The sequence below is a fragment of the Canis aureus genome, chromosome 6, assembly GCF_053574225.1.
Source record: "Canis aureus isolate CA01 chromosome 6, VMU_Caureus_v.1.0, whole genome shotgun sequence".
Taxonomy (NCBI): Eukaryota; Metazoa; Chordata; class Mammalia; order Carnivora; family Canidae; genus Canis; species Canis aureus.
In genome coordinates, this window is record NC_135616.1 from 71,364,009 (window position 1) to 71,379,922 (window position 15,914).

Here is a 15,914-nt window from a genome sequence, read left to right on the forward strand (position 1 = left end):
GAGATCAGTGAGATCAGACAAAAAGGAAGAATATTCTTCTTGGGCCTTAGATTGCACCTTTAGCCTCCATTGTAAGTTACAATGGAAAGTCTTTGCAATGGAACCACACATGGAAAGTATGATGATACAGCGGGAAGACCTCAGGGTGCTGAGCACACAGACTGCTCACTTGCTCGCAATGTATGTCCTGCTTTGAAGCAATAAATGGATGAATACCTGTGGGTTTTCCGTATTTAAATTCTTGACCCAGTGATATGCGGTCCCTTTGCTTTCATCAAATAACCTTTCCCCCAGCTCTGCCTGTTAGTGGGCTGACCACCACCAGAAGAGAGGCAGGGAGTGCTGGAGGCAGGGAGCTTCTCCCAGGACAGATGTAATTGAAAAAAAAAAAAAAAGACTCATTTTTTTTTCAAAGACTCTTTTTCCGAAGGTGTATCTATTGTCTGGAAGTACCACAGCTTATTTATCTATTCACCTAATGAAGGACATCTTGGTGGTTCCCAATTATGAATTGGAATTAATTGGCAATTATGAAATAAGGCTGCTACTAATTTGTATGCAGGTTTTGGTGGGTGGGATATACATCTCCATAGAGTCTGTATTTGTTCCAGAGAATTCCTCACTGAATATACATGCGTCCCCCTCCCCTTCTCTGTTCATGGTTTGATTGTGCGATCATCAGCCTTTTTATTGGAGAAATTCAATTTTTATTGTTTTAAAATAAAGTCTGCTGTCTTCACTGCATGCTTGGCTAAATGTGGATTTTGTCCATTTCGACAGTTCTGTTAATAAGATTCACACTTGCAAGTCCCGCCAGTGCTTAGAAAAAACATTTTAACATGTTAACTCTGCACAGTCACCATAGGCATTAAAAATATATTTTAAGGTTATTATCATTTAGCCTTACGAACCATGAAGTAAGAGCATGGGTTTGATTGCCACAATCTGATTTTGTTAGACTTTGTAATAGGTCAGTAACAAGGGAACCATTTATTCACTATTTCTTTCTTTCTTTCTTTCTTTCTTTCTTTCTTTCTTTCTTTCTTTCTTTCTTTCTTTCGAATGGTGCCTAGTGTATATGGAGAGATTTTATTTATTTTGTTAAATATTTATTTATTTTAGAAGGGGGGGGCGGGACAGAGGGAGAGAAACTCAAGCAGACTCTTCGCTGAGTGAGGGGCCCAATCTCAGGACCTTGAGGTCATCACCCTGAGAGATCATGACCTGAGCCAAAATCAAGAATCGGATGCTTGACCAACTAAGCCACCCAGGAGCTTATGGAGACATTTTAAACAACAGTCTTAGAACCCTGGTTAGTCATATCCCCTGTTTCATAGAAAACAGAACAGAAGCATTAAGAAGGAAAGGCATAAGCTCAGGAAGGGCTTATCTTGGGAAAAACTGACAAAGTTCAAATGCCTTTGACTCCAACAACACCTCCATAGTCCATGATCTTGCCCCTCTCTCCTGAGAAACTGCATACAATTCTCAGCAGGCACACTGAGGGCCTCTCATTATGGTACATCATCCTGGGGTGCTGCATCCATTGCACACACTTTGGTTACATATTTTTCCCCTCTTTTAAACATTTTTACTGTTTTTTTTTTTTTTTAAGATTTTATTTATTTACTCATGAGAGGCAGAGACATAGGCAGAGGGAGAAGCAGGCTTCCTGCGGGGAGCCTGATGCAGGACTCCATCCCAGACTCCAGGATCACAACCTAAGCCAAAGGCAGGCGCTCAACCACTAAGTCACCCAGGTGCCCCTTATTAGTATTTTTTACGTGCAAGATCATGCCATCCACAAATAAAGACAATTTTTGTTCTTCCTTTCCAATCTGTATGCCTTTTTCTCACCATTTTGCATTGCTAGAACATCCAGTAAAATGTTGAAGTGATGAGGACAGACACCCTTTCTTTGGTTTCAATCCTTGGGAAAAGCCTTCAGTTGAGTATGATATTACATATGATCTTCCCGTGGATGCCCTTTATCACGTTGAGGAAGTTCTCTTATTATTTTTAGTTTTCTGAGTTTTTTTTTTAATCATGAAGGGTGTGGGATTTTGTCAAATGTCATTATGTGTCTATTGGCTTGATCAGATGGTCTTTTCCTTTTATTTTTTTAGTATGATATGCTGCAATGATTCTCAGCAGAGGGTGATTTTGCTCCCTGGGGGACATTAGGTAATGCCTGGAGACATTAATGATTGTTAAATTGGGGTGGGGGAAGAGATTGCTACTGTCATCTTGTGGATAGAGGCTGAGGATTCTGCTATATACCCCACAAAGCATAATAAAGAATTGTCTCGTCCAAAATGTCAATAGTGCTGAGGTTGAGAAACCGTGGTTGTATTATGCTAATTGATTTCTGTCTGTTAAACCAAACTTGCATTCCTGGAAAAAGCACCACTGAATTATGTTCTGCAATTCTTTTTAGATGAGGCTGATATCTTCCTAAGAATTTTTGCATCTCTGTTCACTAGAGAGATCAGTCTGAAGTTTTCTTATCTTCATTTGGCTTTGAATCAGAGTAGTAATGCTCTTATGGCATGATTAAGAAAGTGTTCTTTTCTCTTGTATTTTCTGTTTGTGTAGATTTGGTATTATTTCTTTAAGGATTTGATAGAATTCACCAGTAAAGCTATCTGGGATAAGACTTCTGTGTGTGTGAAGATTTTAAGTTACAAATTCAGTTTCTTTACTTTACTCAGATTTTCTGTTTCTTTCTGAGACAGTTTTGGTAAGAATTTGTCCATTTCATAAACATTTCCCAATTGGCTGTCATAAATTTTTCATCATATTCCTTTACAGATTCTTTTAATTTCTGTAGGTTACACAATTATGACCCCCTCTTCCTGTTTAGAGTTTGGTAACTTTTGCAGTTTTTATTCTTGATCTATCAAATTCTCTGTATAATAATTTTTCAATTTTTTTTATCTTTTTGAGAAGCAACTACTGGTTTCAGAGATTTTCCTCTATTTTCTTATCTATTTCATTTATTTTTCTACTATCTTTATTTCCTCTCTTCTGTTTGCACTTGATCTTAACCAAAAGGCCGAGAAGCGATCCTCCTCTCTTCTGTTTGAATTTACGCTTTCCCCCGCTAGCTTTTAAGGAAGAAAGCTTAGATGATTTAGATCTCTCTTTCTAATATATTTAAAACTATGAATTTCCTTCTAGTCACAACTTTGCTGTATCCAATAGATTTTTATACACTGTGTTTTTACTTATTTTCAGTTCAAGGTATTTTCTAATTCCTCTTGTTTTTTTTTTTTTAATTTATTTTTTATTGGTGTTCAATTTACTAACATACAGAATAACCCCCAGTGCCGTCACCCATTCACTCCCACCCCCCGCCCTCCTCCCTTTCTACCACCCCTAGTTCGTTTCCCAGAGTTAGCAGTCTTTACGTTCTGTCTCCCTTTCTGATATTTCCCACACATTTCTTCTCCCTTCCCTTATATTCCCTTTCACTATTATTTATATTCCCCAAATGAATGAGAACATATAATGTTTGTCCTTCTCCGACTGGCTTACTTCACTCAGCATAACACCCTCCAGTTCCATCCACGTTGAAGCAAATGGTGGGTATTTGTCATTTCTAATAGCTGAGTAATATTCCATTGTATACATAAACCACATCATCTTTATCCATCATCTTTCGATGGACACCGAGGCTCCTTCCACAGTTTGGCTATCGTGGCCATTGCTGCTATAAACATCGGGGTGCAGGTGTCCCGGCGTTTCATTGCATTTGTATCTTTGGGGTAAATCCCCAGCAGTGCAATTGCTGGGTCGTAGGGCAGGTCTATTTTTAACTGTTTGAGGAACCTCCACACAGTTTTCCAGAGTGGCTGCACCAGTTCACATTCCCACCAACAGTGTAAGAGGGTTCCCTTTTCTCCGCATCCTCTCCAACATTTGTTGTTTCCTGCCTTGTTAATTTGCCCCATTCTCACTGGTGTGAGGTGGTATCTCATTGTGGTTTTGATTTGTATTTCCCTGATGGCAAGTGATGCAGAGCATTTTCTCATATGCATGTTGGCCATGTCTACGTCTTCCTCTGTGAGATTTCTCTTCATGTCTTTTGCCCATTTCATGATTGGATTGTTTGTTTCTTTGGTGTTGAGTTTAATAAGTTCTTTATAGATCTTGGAAACTAGCCCTTTATCTGATATGTCATTTGCAAATATCTTCTCCCATTCTGTAGGTTGTCTTTGAGTTTTGTTGACTGTATCCTTTGCTGTGCAAAAGCTTCTTATCTTGATGAAGTCCCAATAGTTCATTTTTGCTTTTGTTTCTTTTGCCTTCGTGGATGTATCTTGCAAGAAGTTACTATGGCCGAGTTCAAAAAGGGTGTTGCCTGTGTTCTTCTCTAGGATTTTGAGGGAATCTTGTCTCACATTTAGATCTTTCATCCATTTTGAGTTTATCTTTGTGTATGGTGAAAGAGAGTGGTCTAGTTTCATTCTTCTGCATGTGGATGTCCAATTTTCCCAGCACCATTTATTGAAGAGACTGTCTTTCTTCCAATGGATAGTCTTTCCTCCTTTATCGAATATTAGTTGCCCATAAAGTTCAGGGTCCACTTCTGGATTCTCTATTCTGTTCCACTGATCTATGTGTCTGTTTTTGTGCCAGTACCACACTGTCTTGATGACCACAGCTTTGTAGTACAACCTGAAATCTGGCATTGTGATGCCCCCAGATATGGTTTTCTTTTTTAAAATTCCCCTGGCTATTCGGGGTCTTTTCTGATTCCACCCGAATCTTAAAATAATTTGTTCTAACTCTCTGAAGAAAGTCCATGGTATTTTGATAGGGATTGCATTAAACGTGTATATTGCCCTGGGTAACATTGACATTTTCACAATATTAATTCTGCCAATCCATGAGCATGGAATATTTTTCCATCTCTTTGTGTCTTCCTCAATTTCTTTCAGAAGTGTTCTATAGTTTTTAGGGTATAGATCCTTTACCTCTTTGGTTAGGTTTATTCCTAGGTATCTTATGCTTTGGGGTGCAATTGTAAATGGGATTGACTCCTTAATTTCTCTTTCTTCAGTCTCATTGTTAGTGTATAGAAATACCACTGATTTCTGGGCATTGATCTTGTATCCTGCCACGCTACCGAATTGCTGTATGAGTTCTAGCAATCTTGGGGTGGAGACTTTTGGGTTTTCTATGTAGAGTATCATGTCATCGGCGAAGAGGGAGAGTTTGACTTCTTCTTTGCCAATTTGAATTCCTCTTGTAATTTATTTTTTGACCTATAGTTTACTTAGCAATGTGTTTAATATTTGGCATTTTTTGCAGATTTCTGTTGCTGATTTCTAATTCCATTATACTCAGAGGGTTGAATCCTTTTTCAACTTATTCAAGTTGAAGATTTGAATCCTTTTCCACTTATTAAAACTTATGGCACAGAATATGGTCTGTCTTGGAAATATTTCATGTGTATTCTGTTGTTGGGTGGAATGATCTATGAATTTCACTTAGAGGTGATCAATAGTTTTGTTCAAGTCTTCTATATTCTTATTTCTGGTTTTCATGTATCAATATTTGAGACATAGGTCATGGACTTTAATGGTGGATTTGCCTATTTATTCTTTTTTAAAGATTTAATTTATTCATGACACACACACACACACACACACACACACACACACAGAGGCAGACACAGGCAGAGGGAGAAGCAGGCCCCATGCAAGGAGCCTGATGTGGGACTCGATCCCAGGACTCCGGGGATCACTCCCTGAGCCAAAGGCAGGTGCTCAACCGCTGAGCCATCCAGGCAATTATTTGTTAGATGGTATACATTCATCTATTGTATTAGTTTCCTATTGCTGCATAACAAGTATTACACCTAAACTTAGCAGCTCAAAACAACACTCATTAGTTCAGTTTCTGTAGTAAGAAATCAGGGCACAGCTTGGCTGAGTTCTCTGCTTCACGGTCTCTCATAGGCTGCAAATGCAACTAGAGAATGCAATAGTCTAGTAAACAGGAGAGAAGTCACAATCTTTTAACCTGACTACAGACGTGACATCATCACCTTTGCCATATCCCACTGGTCAGAAGCAAGTCACTACATGTGGCTCAAACACAGGGGCATGAATACCAGGAAGTAGGAATCTTTGGGGGGCTGCTCTATACCTCTGCAGCTAATCTGAGGTTATTATGGGGCACTTCTGAGAATGTTTTCCTGTGCTTTTGCTTTCATGGAGGTTCCTCAATTGTTAGTTTGTTTTATCATATATCAGTCTCCATCTGCTGGTGGCACCTCCCCTGGCTTTCCTGCACTGCTAAGGGCTATTTCAATTTTTATTATTTGTCATCATTTCAGTAAGATTTGGAAGGGAAGAAAAATAACCTAGGCTCATGATGTGAAGTACCTTGTTCAATGGAGTTGGCCAAGTGTCACCATAGTACAGGGAAGACTCTTTTTTATATATAAGCCAAGTGACAAGCCTCTCAGCGATTGATTGTTTTCAAACTCTTGGAAAAGCAAGAGCATATGAACAAAATTGGTTTTGGGAATAAAGGCCTCTTGAAGCCAAATCCTACCAATCATGAAAGCTGTTCTGGGGGCAATAAGCTAGATAGCTCAAGAGATAACTTCTGTTGTGAGATTATTCAAGACCTCCTTAGTTATGGTAACTGTACCTGGTATGTTTAAATAAGATTAAATAATACAGAATAAAAAATTAACCTTCCTTAAAATAACTGGGGGGGGGGGTACATTATATAAAGCATTCTGGGAGGCTATCCTTTATGCCATTTACATTGTGAAGACTGCTCCTAGATCTCTGTAGTTCATATTCCCAACCTTTTTTCCTTAGAGACCCTGCTCACTCAAATTCCAGTTTTAGGATTCTAAAGTATAACTTATCACATTGCTACATGGCCTTTTAGGTATAAACTCACACATGCAGGAGGATTCCTTTTACTATTTTACTCCCAAACTCTATTGCTACTAAAATTCATTGCTGCAGGACATTCCTTCCTTAAGGTAAAGTTATAATCAGATTAAGTTGGGAGGGGTTGTGACCTACTTTGTCCTAAGACAGGTTATGTGTCCCCATTAAATGCTGTCAGAAAATGAGGTCGTTTCTTACATTTTATATCAAATGTTTCCTCAAACTTGATTATCGGATTCTTACTGTATTCACTTACTCTATTAACATCTTACAAATATTTATGATGAATGCCTGTTAAAAAACTAACACATACATGTTAGTTTATTTTTGTGTTTTCCTATAGTCAGAATGTATTCCTCATTTATTTTGGGGAAGCAAAAGGGGAAAGACAGATCCTGCTTTGAGTTCTAAGTCAGATTATTAGTTGTTTTGAGGAGATCTTGATACCCTAGTGTTAAGTGATCAGCCATTATTAACGTGTCTGAGTTAATACACTTTTGAAAATAGTACAACATATTTACTAACTAAACTCAATACTTTAGCCAAAAAACTTGCCAATATTCTTAATATTTTTTAAAATCATAACTGACATTTTTTTTGCTTATTTCCTACATCTATTTCTAAAAAGAATGTTGGCCTATATTAAGACAGAAGTTTCCATTCATCTTTATTCTACATTTTATTTTACTCAGCTGTAGAATTATTGAGGAAAAGTACTGATCCAAACTTACCTTTACCTCCATCCATATTACACACTGGAATTAGAGAATATAGAAAAAATATCTTTTCATTAATATTACCAGGCGTATCAACAGTGTGATTTATTTTTAGTTATGTAATGAAAAATAGTTGGGTGTAGATTTTTCAAAAATGATAACCTTGACATTATGAAATGGTCATTAAAATATTTCTAGATTTTGCTTTCTTATAAAAAATCAATATTTAGAATTTCACAGTGAAGAGGTCCTAAATTCTTCATACAACATGAAATTATATAAAAATAGAAGACATAGACATCTTTAACTCTTTAATCCTTTGATTAAGCAGCAAGCATATCACTCTTCCAGGCCAAACACTGCTTAAACAAAAAAGAAAATTAATGACGTGCAAAATATTTACAAAATATGCAAAGCACACAATAAGACATCTCACTATATACATGTGTCATATTACTAATGAAGCTCAGATTTTTCTACTGTGTGCTCTAGTGTACGTAAATCAAATCACAGCACATCCCTCAGATACAGCATCTTGGCCCATGGCTGGGATAGAACAGATTTTTAAGTGAATCATAATATACTTAACAGCTGGACAGATGCTGGTGCTGACCAACTTGACTGACATGTCCCACACATTGTATACTGGTCTACTGACAAGAGACAAGACAATAAAAGCCATATAGTATGCACATATGCAAGACAATCTAAGTACTGTAAAAAAATGCTTTAGATACTTTCTTTTTAAGATATATAACTGCCCCCCCCCCCGTGGCTTTTAAAGTAAAAATAAGTATAAATTCCTGAATATTAAGAATTTTAAATCAGATTTTTATCTAGTTACAATCCAGGGGTAGGAACTATTTAAGATGATCCAGTGAGAAAGAAAAGACACACCCTGGAGGAAGTTTGTGCCAGAACTTAAGGTCCATATGAGAAGTGATCTAAACTTGAAAATTAAAACTAATCAATGAATTTAAAATCGAATAGCTCCTTAAGGCTTTAGAGCCAATAGGAGGGACTATTTTTCCAACACTGGGAATATATGACTTCTCAAAAACATAAATCAAGGGCCTTAGGTGTTGACTATTTCGTGACATAGTTCTAAATATGATGAGAATATAAATGTGCAAACATTTAGCCTTAAGTTCCACTAGTAATCTAAGTGATCTGTCCCTTTCCACAAGTCAGGATTCCAATATGAAATCACTGTATCAAAAATATTAGTAACACATTGTTGAAATACTATTACTTGTAAAATATTATTTGTAGGTGCTTAATGATTTATGTGTCAATTAAGACTTGAAATGTTTTAGCTTCTTTATAAAAAGGGGTCTGAGCATTTTAAGTTAACAGCACAACTGTGACAATATACTGATACATCTTTAGATAACACAGAACAAATTCTTAAATTTATTTTATGAAATAATGCTGATGATTTAACCCTAAACCAAACCCACAAGCACAGGTCGGCTGCAAGGAATACACAAATGTATCCAAATAGTACAATAGAGATTTATCAAGAAAACATCCTTTATATTAAATGTAGACCATATAAGTATGAGGGCAATTTTAAGTCAGAACCTAAACACAAAAAGGGTATTGTAAATAAATGCTTCCATAACCACTATCTTCACGTAACTGACAAAATATAATTCTCTTCTAAAGTCCCCAAATATAGGCAACTACTAGTTAAAAGCAGATAGCATTTAGAAACATTTAAAAAAAAAATCAAAATTAATTCCATTTTCAAGGAACTTAAAGACATTGTACTTCAACAAATTAAGTTCTCATTTGTATGTAAAATTATTATTCCAATTCTCTTATTACTGATAGATGACGGGTCAATGACCTTTAAGCAAGGACTTTGCACTAGGACCCTAAAGTGTATGTTAAAGGGTTAGTAGGTTCAGTACATTCTTTGTGGTTTCATATAATTGCTTTGCAATTGATTAAATTGCTTTCTTTTAAAGGAATATATTAAAAATTCCTTTAGAAAAAAAAGCAAGATTTTTTTTTGAAAAAAGGGATATGTACTATAATTTCTTAAATATGCATTAAATGAACATATGTCAAAATCTGAAATGCAGGCTATTTATTCTTGCACTCCTAACATAGGAAAATGTTAAAAATTAAATTAAGGAAGAAAGAAAAAAGTCAAACATCCTTAAGAAACTTAAGGAGTTTTCACAATTCCTAAGTCAGTATTTCTGTACTAAGAGTCTTGACTATGAAGAGGCAGAAATATAAAGAATCTCAATAAAATAAATACAGTAAAAACAAAACAAAAAAACCTTGGTATATAGAATACTTAGTCTTTTTTTTCCTTTTATGAGATCATGTCACTGAACGTATACTCTAGAAAGGAGGCTAACTATAGGCTTTTTGTTGTATTAACATTTAGTTCGGTTGTATGAACCAAAAAATTTCCTAGACATCCACTTATGCTAGCCCACTGCCACAGAACTAGTTCGCAGCCTCAGTATCTAGGAGGGATTGCTCTCTCCTCTTTTGCATCAGTCTGATGAGCATTGGTATAATGATGGGGTGAAGAGTTACTGTAGATCTGTCCAATTTAATTTTAGTGCAGTGAGGACTGTGAATCTGTCTGAATTCCAATAAGTGACGGTGGCTGTTGACCACCAACCGTGGACAACACTGGTCTTGGGTTTAGACGGGGTGGCATAGAATTAGCAGGGCGAATGAGAGGTGGTGGAGGCTGATTTAAAGTTGGCCGGGGCTGGATGAACCGAGCCTGCTGCTGGAGTGGAGGAGGCTGCCGGTGAAGAGCAGGGGCAGCAGGCAGTGTTGGACGAAGAAGTGGTGGAGGCTGGTTCAGAGTGGCAATGGGGGCTGTTGGTGTTGGAGTGGATGATGGGGCAGGAGGTGATGGACCCAGAGTCCGAGGAGCCTGTGGGGTCTGTGCCTAGAGGTGAGGAAACAAAAATACATGTATGAGATGAGAGTTCCTAACGAACTTAATACAATATAGTTTGGGCTGTCACAGGAAAAACAAAACAAATCAAAACAAAACAAAAACATAACACCAGTGTTTTTTGGAAGCACAAGCTTCTTTTATTTTAAACAAAACAAAACAAAAAACCAAAAACCGAAAAAGCAACGAAGCTACCAAACAGGCATCTTTATTAGTAAACAGCTTAACACTGGAAATAAAAATAAGACTATGAAAGAACAATACACTCTCCATTCTTCTAGGATCAGAACTTAGCATGTCATTAGGACTTAGGAGTCACCACCAGAGGGGCACCACTGGGTAAGTGTATTGTCAACCTTTCATGCTCATTTAGCTAGTCCTCTGACAGATTAACCTTACAGAACACACCACACAAAATGATGATTCCTCAACTCATATTAGCTCAAATTCCATACACAAACACACCTCCTCTTCTTCATCAGTGCTCTTCCCTGATGGCACATTAGAAGCACTTTTTGTCTCCTCCCCTAAAGTAGAAGCATCACCATTAGAAGCCTGGGTTCCTTGTTCTGCTTCCCACTCCTGCAATACCTCCTCTAAGTTAAACCGACGCCTGTAGTTTACAAAGAAGTTCTTCACTTGGCCAACAGTCTTGTTGCCAATTACATCTGCAATAGCTTGAAAATCTTTACCATATTTGCGGACACCTGGAAAGCAAAGTAAATAATACACCTGTGAAGGATCAATAAGGAGAGCTGTGTGTACTAAACATCATGCACACACAAAAGATACCAGCAATGAAAATCCTTTCTCATTAACTCTGCTCATGTCTCAATTCTGAGAGAGAGACTAAGATATCAGGGTCACAGATGAAAACTATCAATTATGTCATTTCAGCGAGCCAGCCACTTGCCTTCAACTGAACAATCAGAAACTTACCATTTTTTACATACTCAGTTATTTTCTCCAATCCTCTCTTGAACTCTCAAATACAGTCCATTTATTGTAAAGCATTGAATTCTTTGTTCCATCCTCAATTCCACATTCATTTATTTCCCTAGTAGCCAGTCACCTAAATTTGAGCAACACCGTTTGTAAACAAAACTGGATGGGAATGAGCCATCTCTTTTATCCCCTCAATGGACTGAGTGAGTAGTCTTAAGAGTTCCCACATTAAGAAAAGCATTATAATTTTGGTTGTAATACCAGCTTCAACAGGATTACTTGCCTAATCTCACCAGGGTACCAATGAACAGAAATGAGATAAGAATTTAAACACAAAAAAGAATCATCATGTGATGGGCAAAAAAAGGGGAAGCTATTTTTCAGAGTTGGTTGGATTTCAACTTATCTAATAGTCCCCAGACTGCGTATGAGGAAGATTCCTAGCTGTACTTTGTAGCCTAAAGAATAGGGTTACAGTAGTGACTACTGTGTAGAGTACTTGCGCTCATCACTACCTTAAATTTAAGAAGGACTGTGCATTCAGTTGAGAACCTAACAGTTTGTAATGGAAACTTTACTGTAGTGAAAGATTTGATTTATGAACTTGAGACAGTTATTCATACTACAGGATTTGGAATGACTTTATATAATCAGATAATAAGGTGTTCTTAAGGGAATTCTAAAAGGACGTTCACTGGCTCATTCTAGAAAGATGCGCTTAACTCAAAATATAAAAGCTATCAAAATTTTTGATTTGACAACTTGATAACTACTGTTTAAAATATCAGAAAACAGTAACTCATTACAGAGATGACAAAGGAGAAAAAAATGATACTTATGATAGTAAAGTCCATATTGTAACCTAAGCAACCAGAATCATGGGAATTTAAATAAATTCAACATGTATACAATCACAGATGAGACAATAATATAAGGCTATGTTAACACTTCAGGAGAAATGCTAGATACATTCTTACAGATCCCTATTGGTATCATTTATCCAATCACCTTAAAGCACCATCATGACAAAATTCTTGTTTTTAATTTCTGCCTTTATTTTATAGAGAACTTGACTGTGAGTATCTTTTGCTTATATTCAACTAGGTAGGCTTGACTTTATGGGAAGTCCTCTACCTTAAAGAGCATTTTGAGCAGGAGGTTTGACATTATTAAGCTATAATGATTTTTAATACGGAGTTTGAGGTTTGTAAACTGCTCACTTGCTCTGTTCTCAAAGGGAAAGATATGTATGCCAATAAATTATGACACTTAACATTATTTATAGTATTTAGCAACATAAGTTCTCTTTAAATCCATGAGTTTATTTCCAGTTCAAACTCTGTAACTGAGTATATCTATCCTAAGGGTGACTAGGTTACAGTGAGGGTTTATTGGGCAATAAAAATCTAAGGTTATTTAATATTAGGAATTATTGCTATATATTCAAGTACTTCTCTATCATTTATACTTTGGAAAATAACAACTCGTTTGACATTGCTGTACTGAAAAACAACTCCTAATTTGAATGAAATCAGACACAGTGTTCTATCGATGTACTAATTTTTACAAGAGATATTTAATTTATGTTCTAGAAATGACCAAAGCTACTGAATATATGAGTTTGGAAATGAAAACTTTAAATAAATCTAAGATAATTTTTCTGTATTGTAGCAAGAAGTCACATTAAGACTAACTCTGACTTCCAAGTATGAAGATATTACAATCCTCAGAATACCCATTTGTTTAGCAAAATATATTCCAAAATCCACCAGGAAGTTATCCCCATGTACATTCCATTTTACAACTGTCCTCCTTTTTTGGGATCTTGTTTTATTTTCCCTTACTCAATGGACTTTACCTTGTCACCAACATTGTTGTACTTCCAGAATTATAGACCCACAAACCAAAACTACTTCCTATAGAAGCCTTAGTTTTCCCAGATACTTTGGATGTCAAGGACTTTTTCCAAGTCGCCTAGGTTCTAAGTCACCCAGATATGTTTATTATTAACTCATGTATGCCAGTTTCATATAAACTACTTTACAAAATCTTAAGGCTCAGACCATACTGCAGACTTTTATAGTCTGATTGAGGATCCCACTCATGTCCTGAGAACAAATGGGCCTTCAGGAATATTAATGCCCTCAACTTGCAGGATGGCTGGGCAGAGACTGGAATAACTAGAGCTCCTTGGCAGTCCTCTCTGGACAACAGCAGCCTCATCCATTTGCCCCAGAGTGTTGTGACAAATTTCATTAATTTTTTTTTCTGTATACCATGATGTGAGAAAGGTTGGAAAGTACTGTCCTATGAAATATAATGCTGGGTACATAGGGTGCTCAGGAAATAGGACTGATTTTTCTCCCCCACAGCACAAGAGTCACATATAGCTAACTTCTTTACCACCTTCACACTTCCCATGAAACTGGTTCAATAGCATATTTTGGTTAGTAGGTGGAATTCTTAAGTCCATACTGTGGCTAATAACTAGTTAAATTCTAATGAAACACCAACTTAAGATTTACTAGGGCAACTCCTTCAGAAGAATCCTCAGCTAGGCTTCTGGAAGAAAACCTAGCAGGTGTAGCAATGCAGAGCAATGAACTTTAACTTCCCAAGGTATCAGAGCCACTTTAGTTCCAATTTGTACCTAGAAGAAGGGTGGTCCATTCTTTTTTCACAATTTTATAATAAGTAAGGCCATCCGATTGCTTTATCAGCATGGGAATTAAATCGTGACTAAATCTCTCTTCCTGAAGATGTAAAAGGATTAGGTCCATCTGAACCATGGTTTTAAATTAAACTTCTCACCTTTAGGGCCAAAGGTCAGTTTTTAAAGGTTACTAGAATAAAATTTTAGAAAATCCTGGAACAGGTATATTGTAAATTTCCCAGGAAGAGGAAAAAAAGTGTTTTCAGTCAAATTTCGAAAGTTGCAGTGAAACAACCTGGCTTCCTATGCTGGCAGATGATACCTTATAATCTTTAACATACACTTTTACAGTTTTGCTTGGAAAGTAATATAAAAGTATAACTCTCGTCACATTTTATAAAAGCCCACATTCTCCAAACAGTATTCTTTACTCTGCCCCACAAAAAAACATATATTCATATTTTTAAAGATTTGGCTAGTAACACTGTAACTTCAGGGGCATTTGTAGTGTAGTGTTTCTCAACTGTGGACATAGAATTATAGGCTCTCCCCTCCTCTATCTCTCCTGAGATAGAAGGGATATCATGAATCTGCTTTTGGTATATTTAAAATGTTATTTTTAAAATCTGATCTTGGGCTACCAAAAAAGTCAAAACGTTAAGAGTAGCAAGCTGCTTCCAGGTAGTACAACTTGTGTGTGTTTGGGGGTGGTGGTGGTATTATTTCTTGCTTCTTATAACAATATTTCTTAAGTGAGCATGTACTTAGTATAACCAGGAAACCTATTTCTGAAATAAGAACATAGTGATATCTAGAAATCCCAGGGATGTGGTTCTTTCCTATCAATAAAATATTAATTTTAAACTCAAACCATTTGGCAACATGCATTTCTTTCTACCACCTATAAATCTCTTCAAGAATTCATAGTAAAGAAAAGATACCAACAGCAGTGGGACAGTGAATGGTGCATCTATCTAGGTGAGGTCTAAAAGTCAGAATCAATTCTCTTTCTAATATCTAGCCTTTCTCTTCTGAGTCTTGTGTTCCCATCATCCTTGTTTTAAGTTAAATCCCATCACAAAGATGCTGGAAATTTTGAATCATTAATTATTTGAAGCAAGTGCATCAGAGGGCTGACAATTATACTTTTGGGTCTCCATTCTTGTGATACCTGTTATAATAGAAGAAACTCTCTAAAGCAAATGAGTGTCTTTTAGATGAAAAAATATGAATCTCCTGATCTCCCTTTCCTTTTGATTATTCACGTACTGGGTTACAATCGCTGTTTTAATCAAGCACCAAAACCATTCTCTCCTCCTTTAAGAAACATTCTTTTTTTTTTTTTTTTTAAATGTACAAGATAAAATTAGAAGAAAATTTCGAGGCTTACAACCTAAAAACAAATAAAATGTATAAACTACAGGAAGAGAAGCTAACATTTAACTGTGAAAGCATAACTGACGTGAACATAGTTCCATCATTTCCTGTTTTATAAGAAGACAGGTAATATGAAAAGGGGGGAAAAAAAACCTAAAAATTAAAGCTGATATCCTGATAAAACTGGGAAAGTTTCTTGTTGTTTACCCCAAAATAGCACTAACATTTTGGTTGAGGAGTATATTATTTTTTTAGCACTAATGATTATGAAATGAATACATTTAAGGGAAGGCCTAAAATAAATACTGTATATACTAGGTTCTGCCCTTCTATACTTTAAAGAGTCAATGTTTTGTCCTATCATTTAA

At 36.4% G+C, this 15,914-nt stretch overlaps 1 protein-coding gene across 5 annotated transcripts in view; it reads right to left on the reverse strand.

Annotated features, from left to right (window-relative positions):
- Positions 1-7,934: 7,934 nt before the first annotated feature.
- RCOR3 (REST corepressor 3) overlaps positions 7,935-15,914 on the reverse strand; it is a 53,198-nt gene continuing 45,218 nt past the window's right edge. For 4 of the 5 annotated variants that reach the window (XM_077902200.1, XM_077902202.1, XM_077902201.1 and 1 more), the window contains exons 11-12: positions 11,037-11,278; positions 7,935-10,562 (exon numbers count right to left, since the gene is read on the reverse strand). In XM_077902200.1, the coding sequence (XP_077758326.1) occupies positions 10,218-10,562; positions 11,037-11,278 (587 nt within the window). In that variant the 3' untranslated portion in view covers positions 7,935-10,217. The remainder of the gene's footprint in view (positions 10,563-11,036; positions 11,279-15,914) is intronic. The other variant, XM_077902203.1, reaches the window with a different exon arrangement.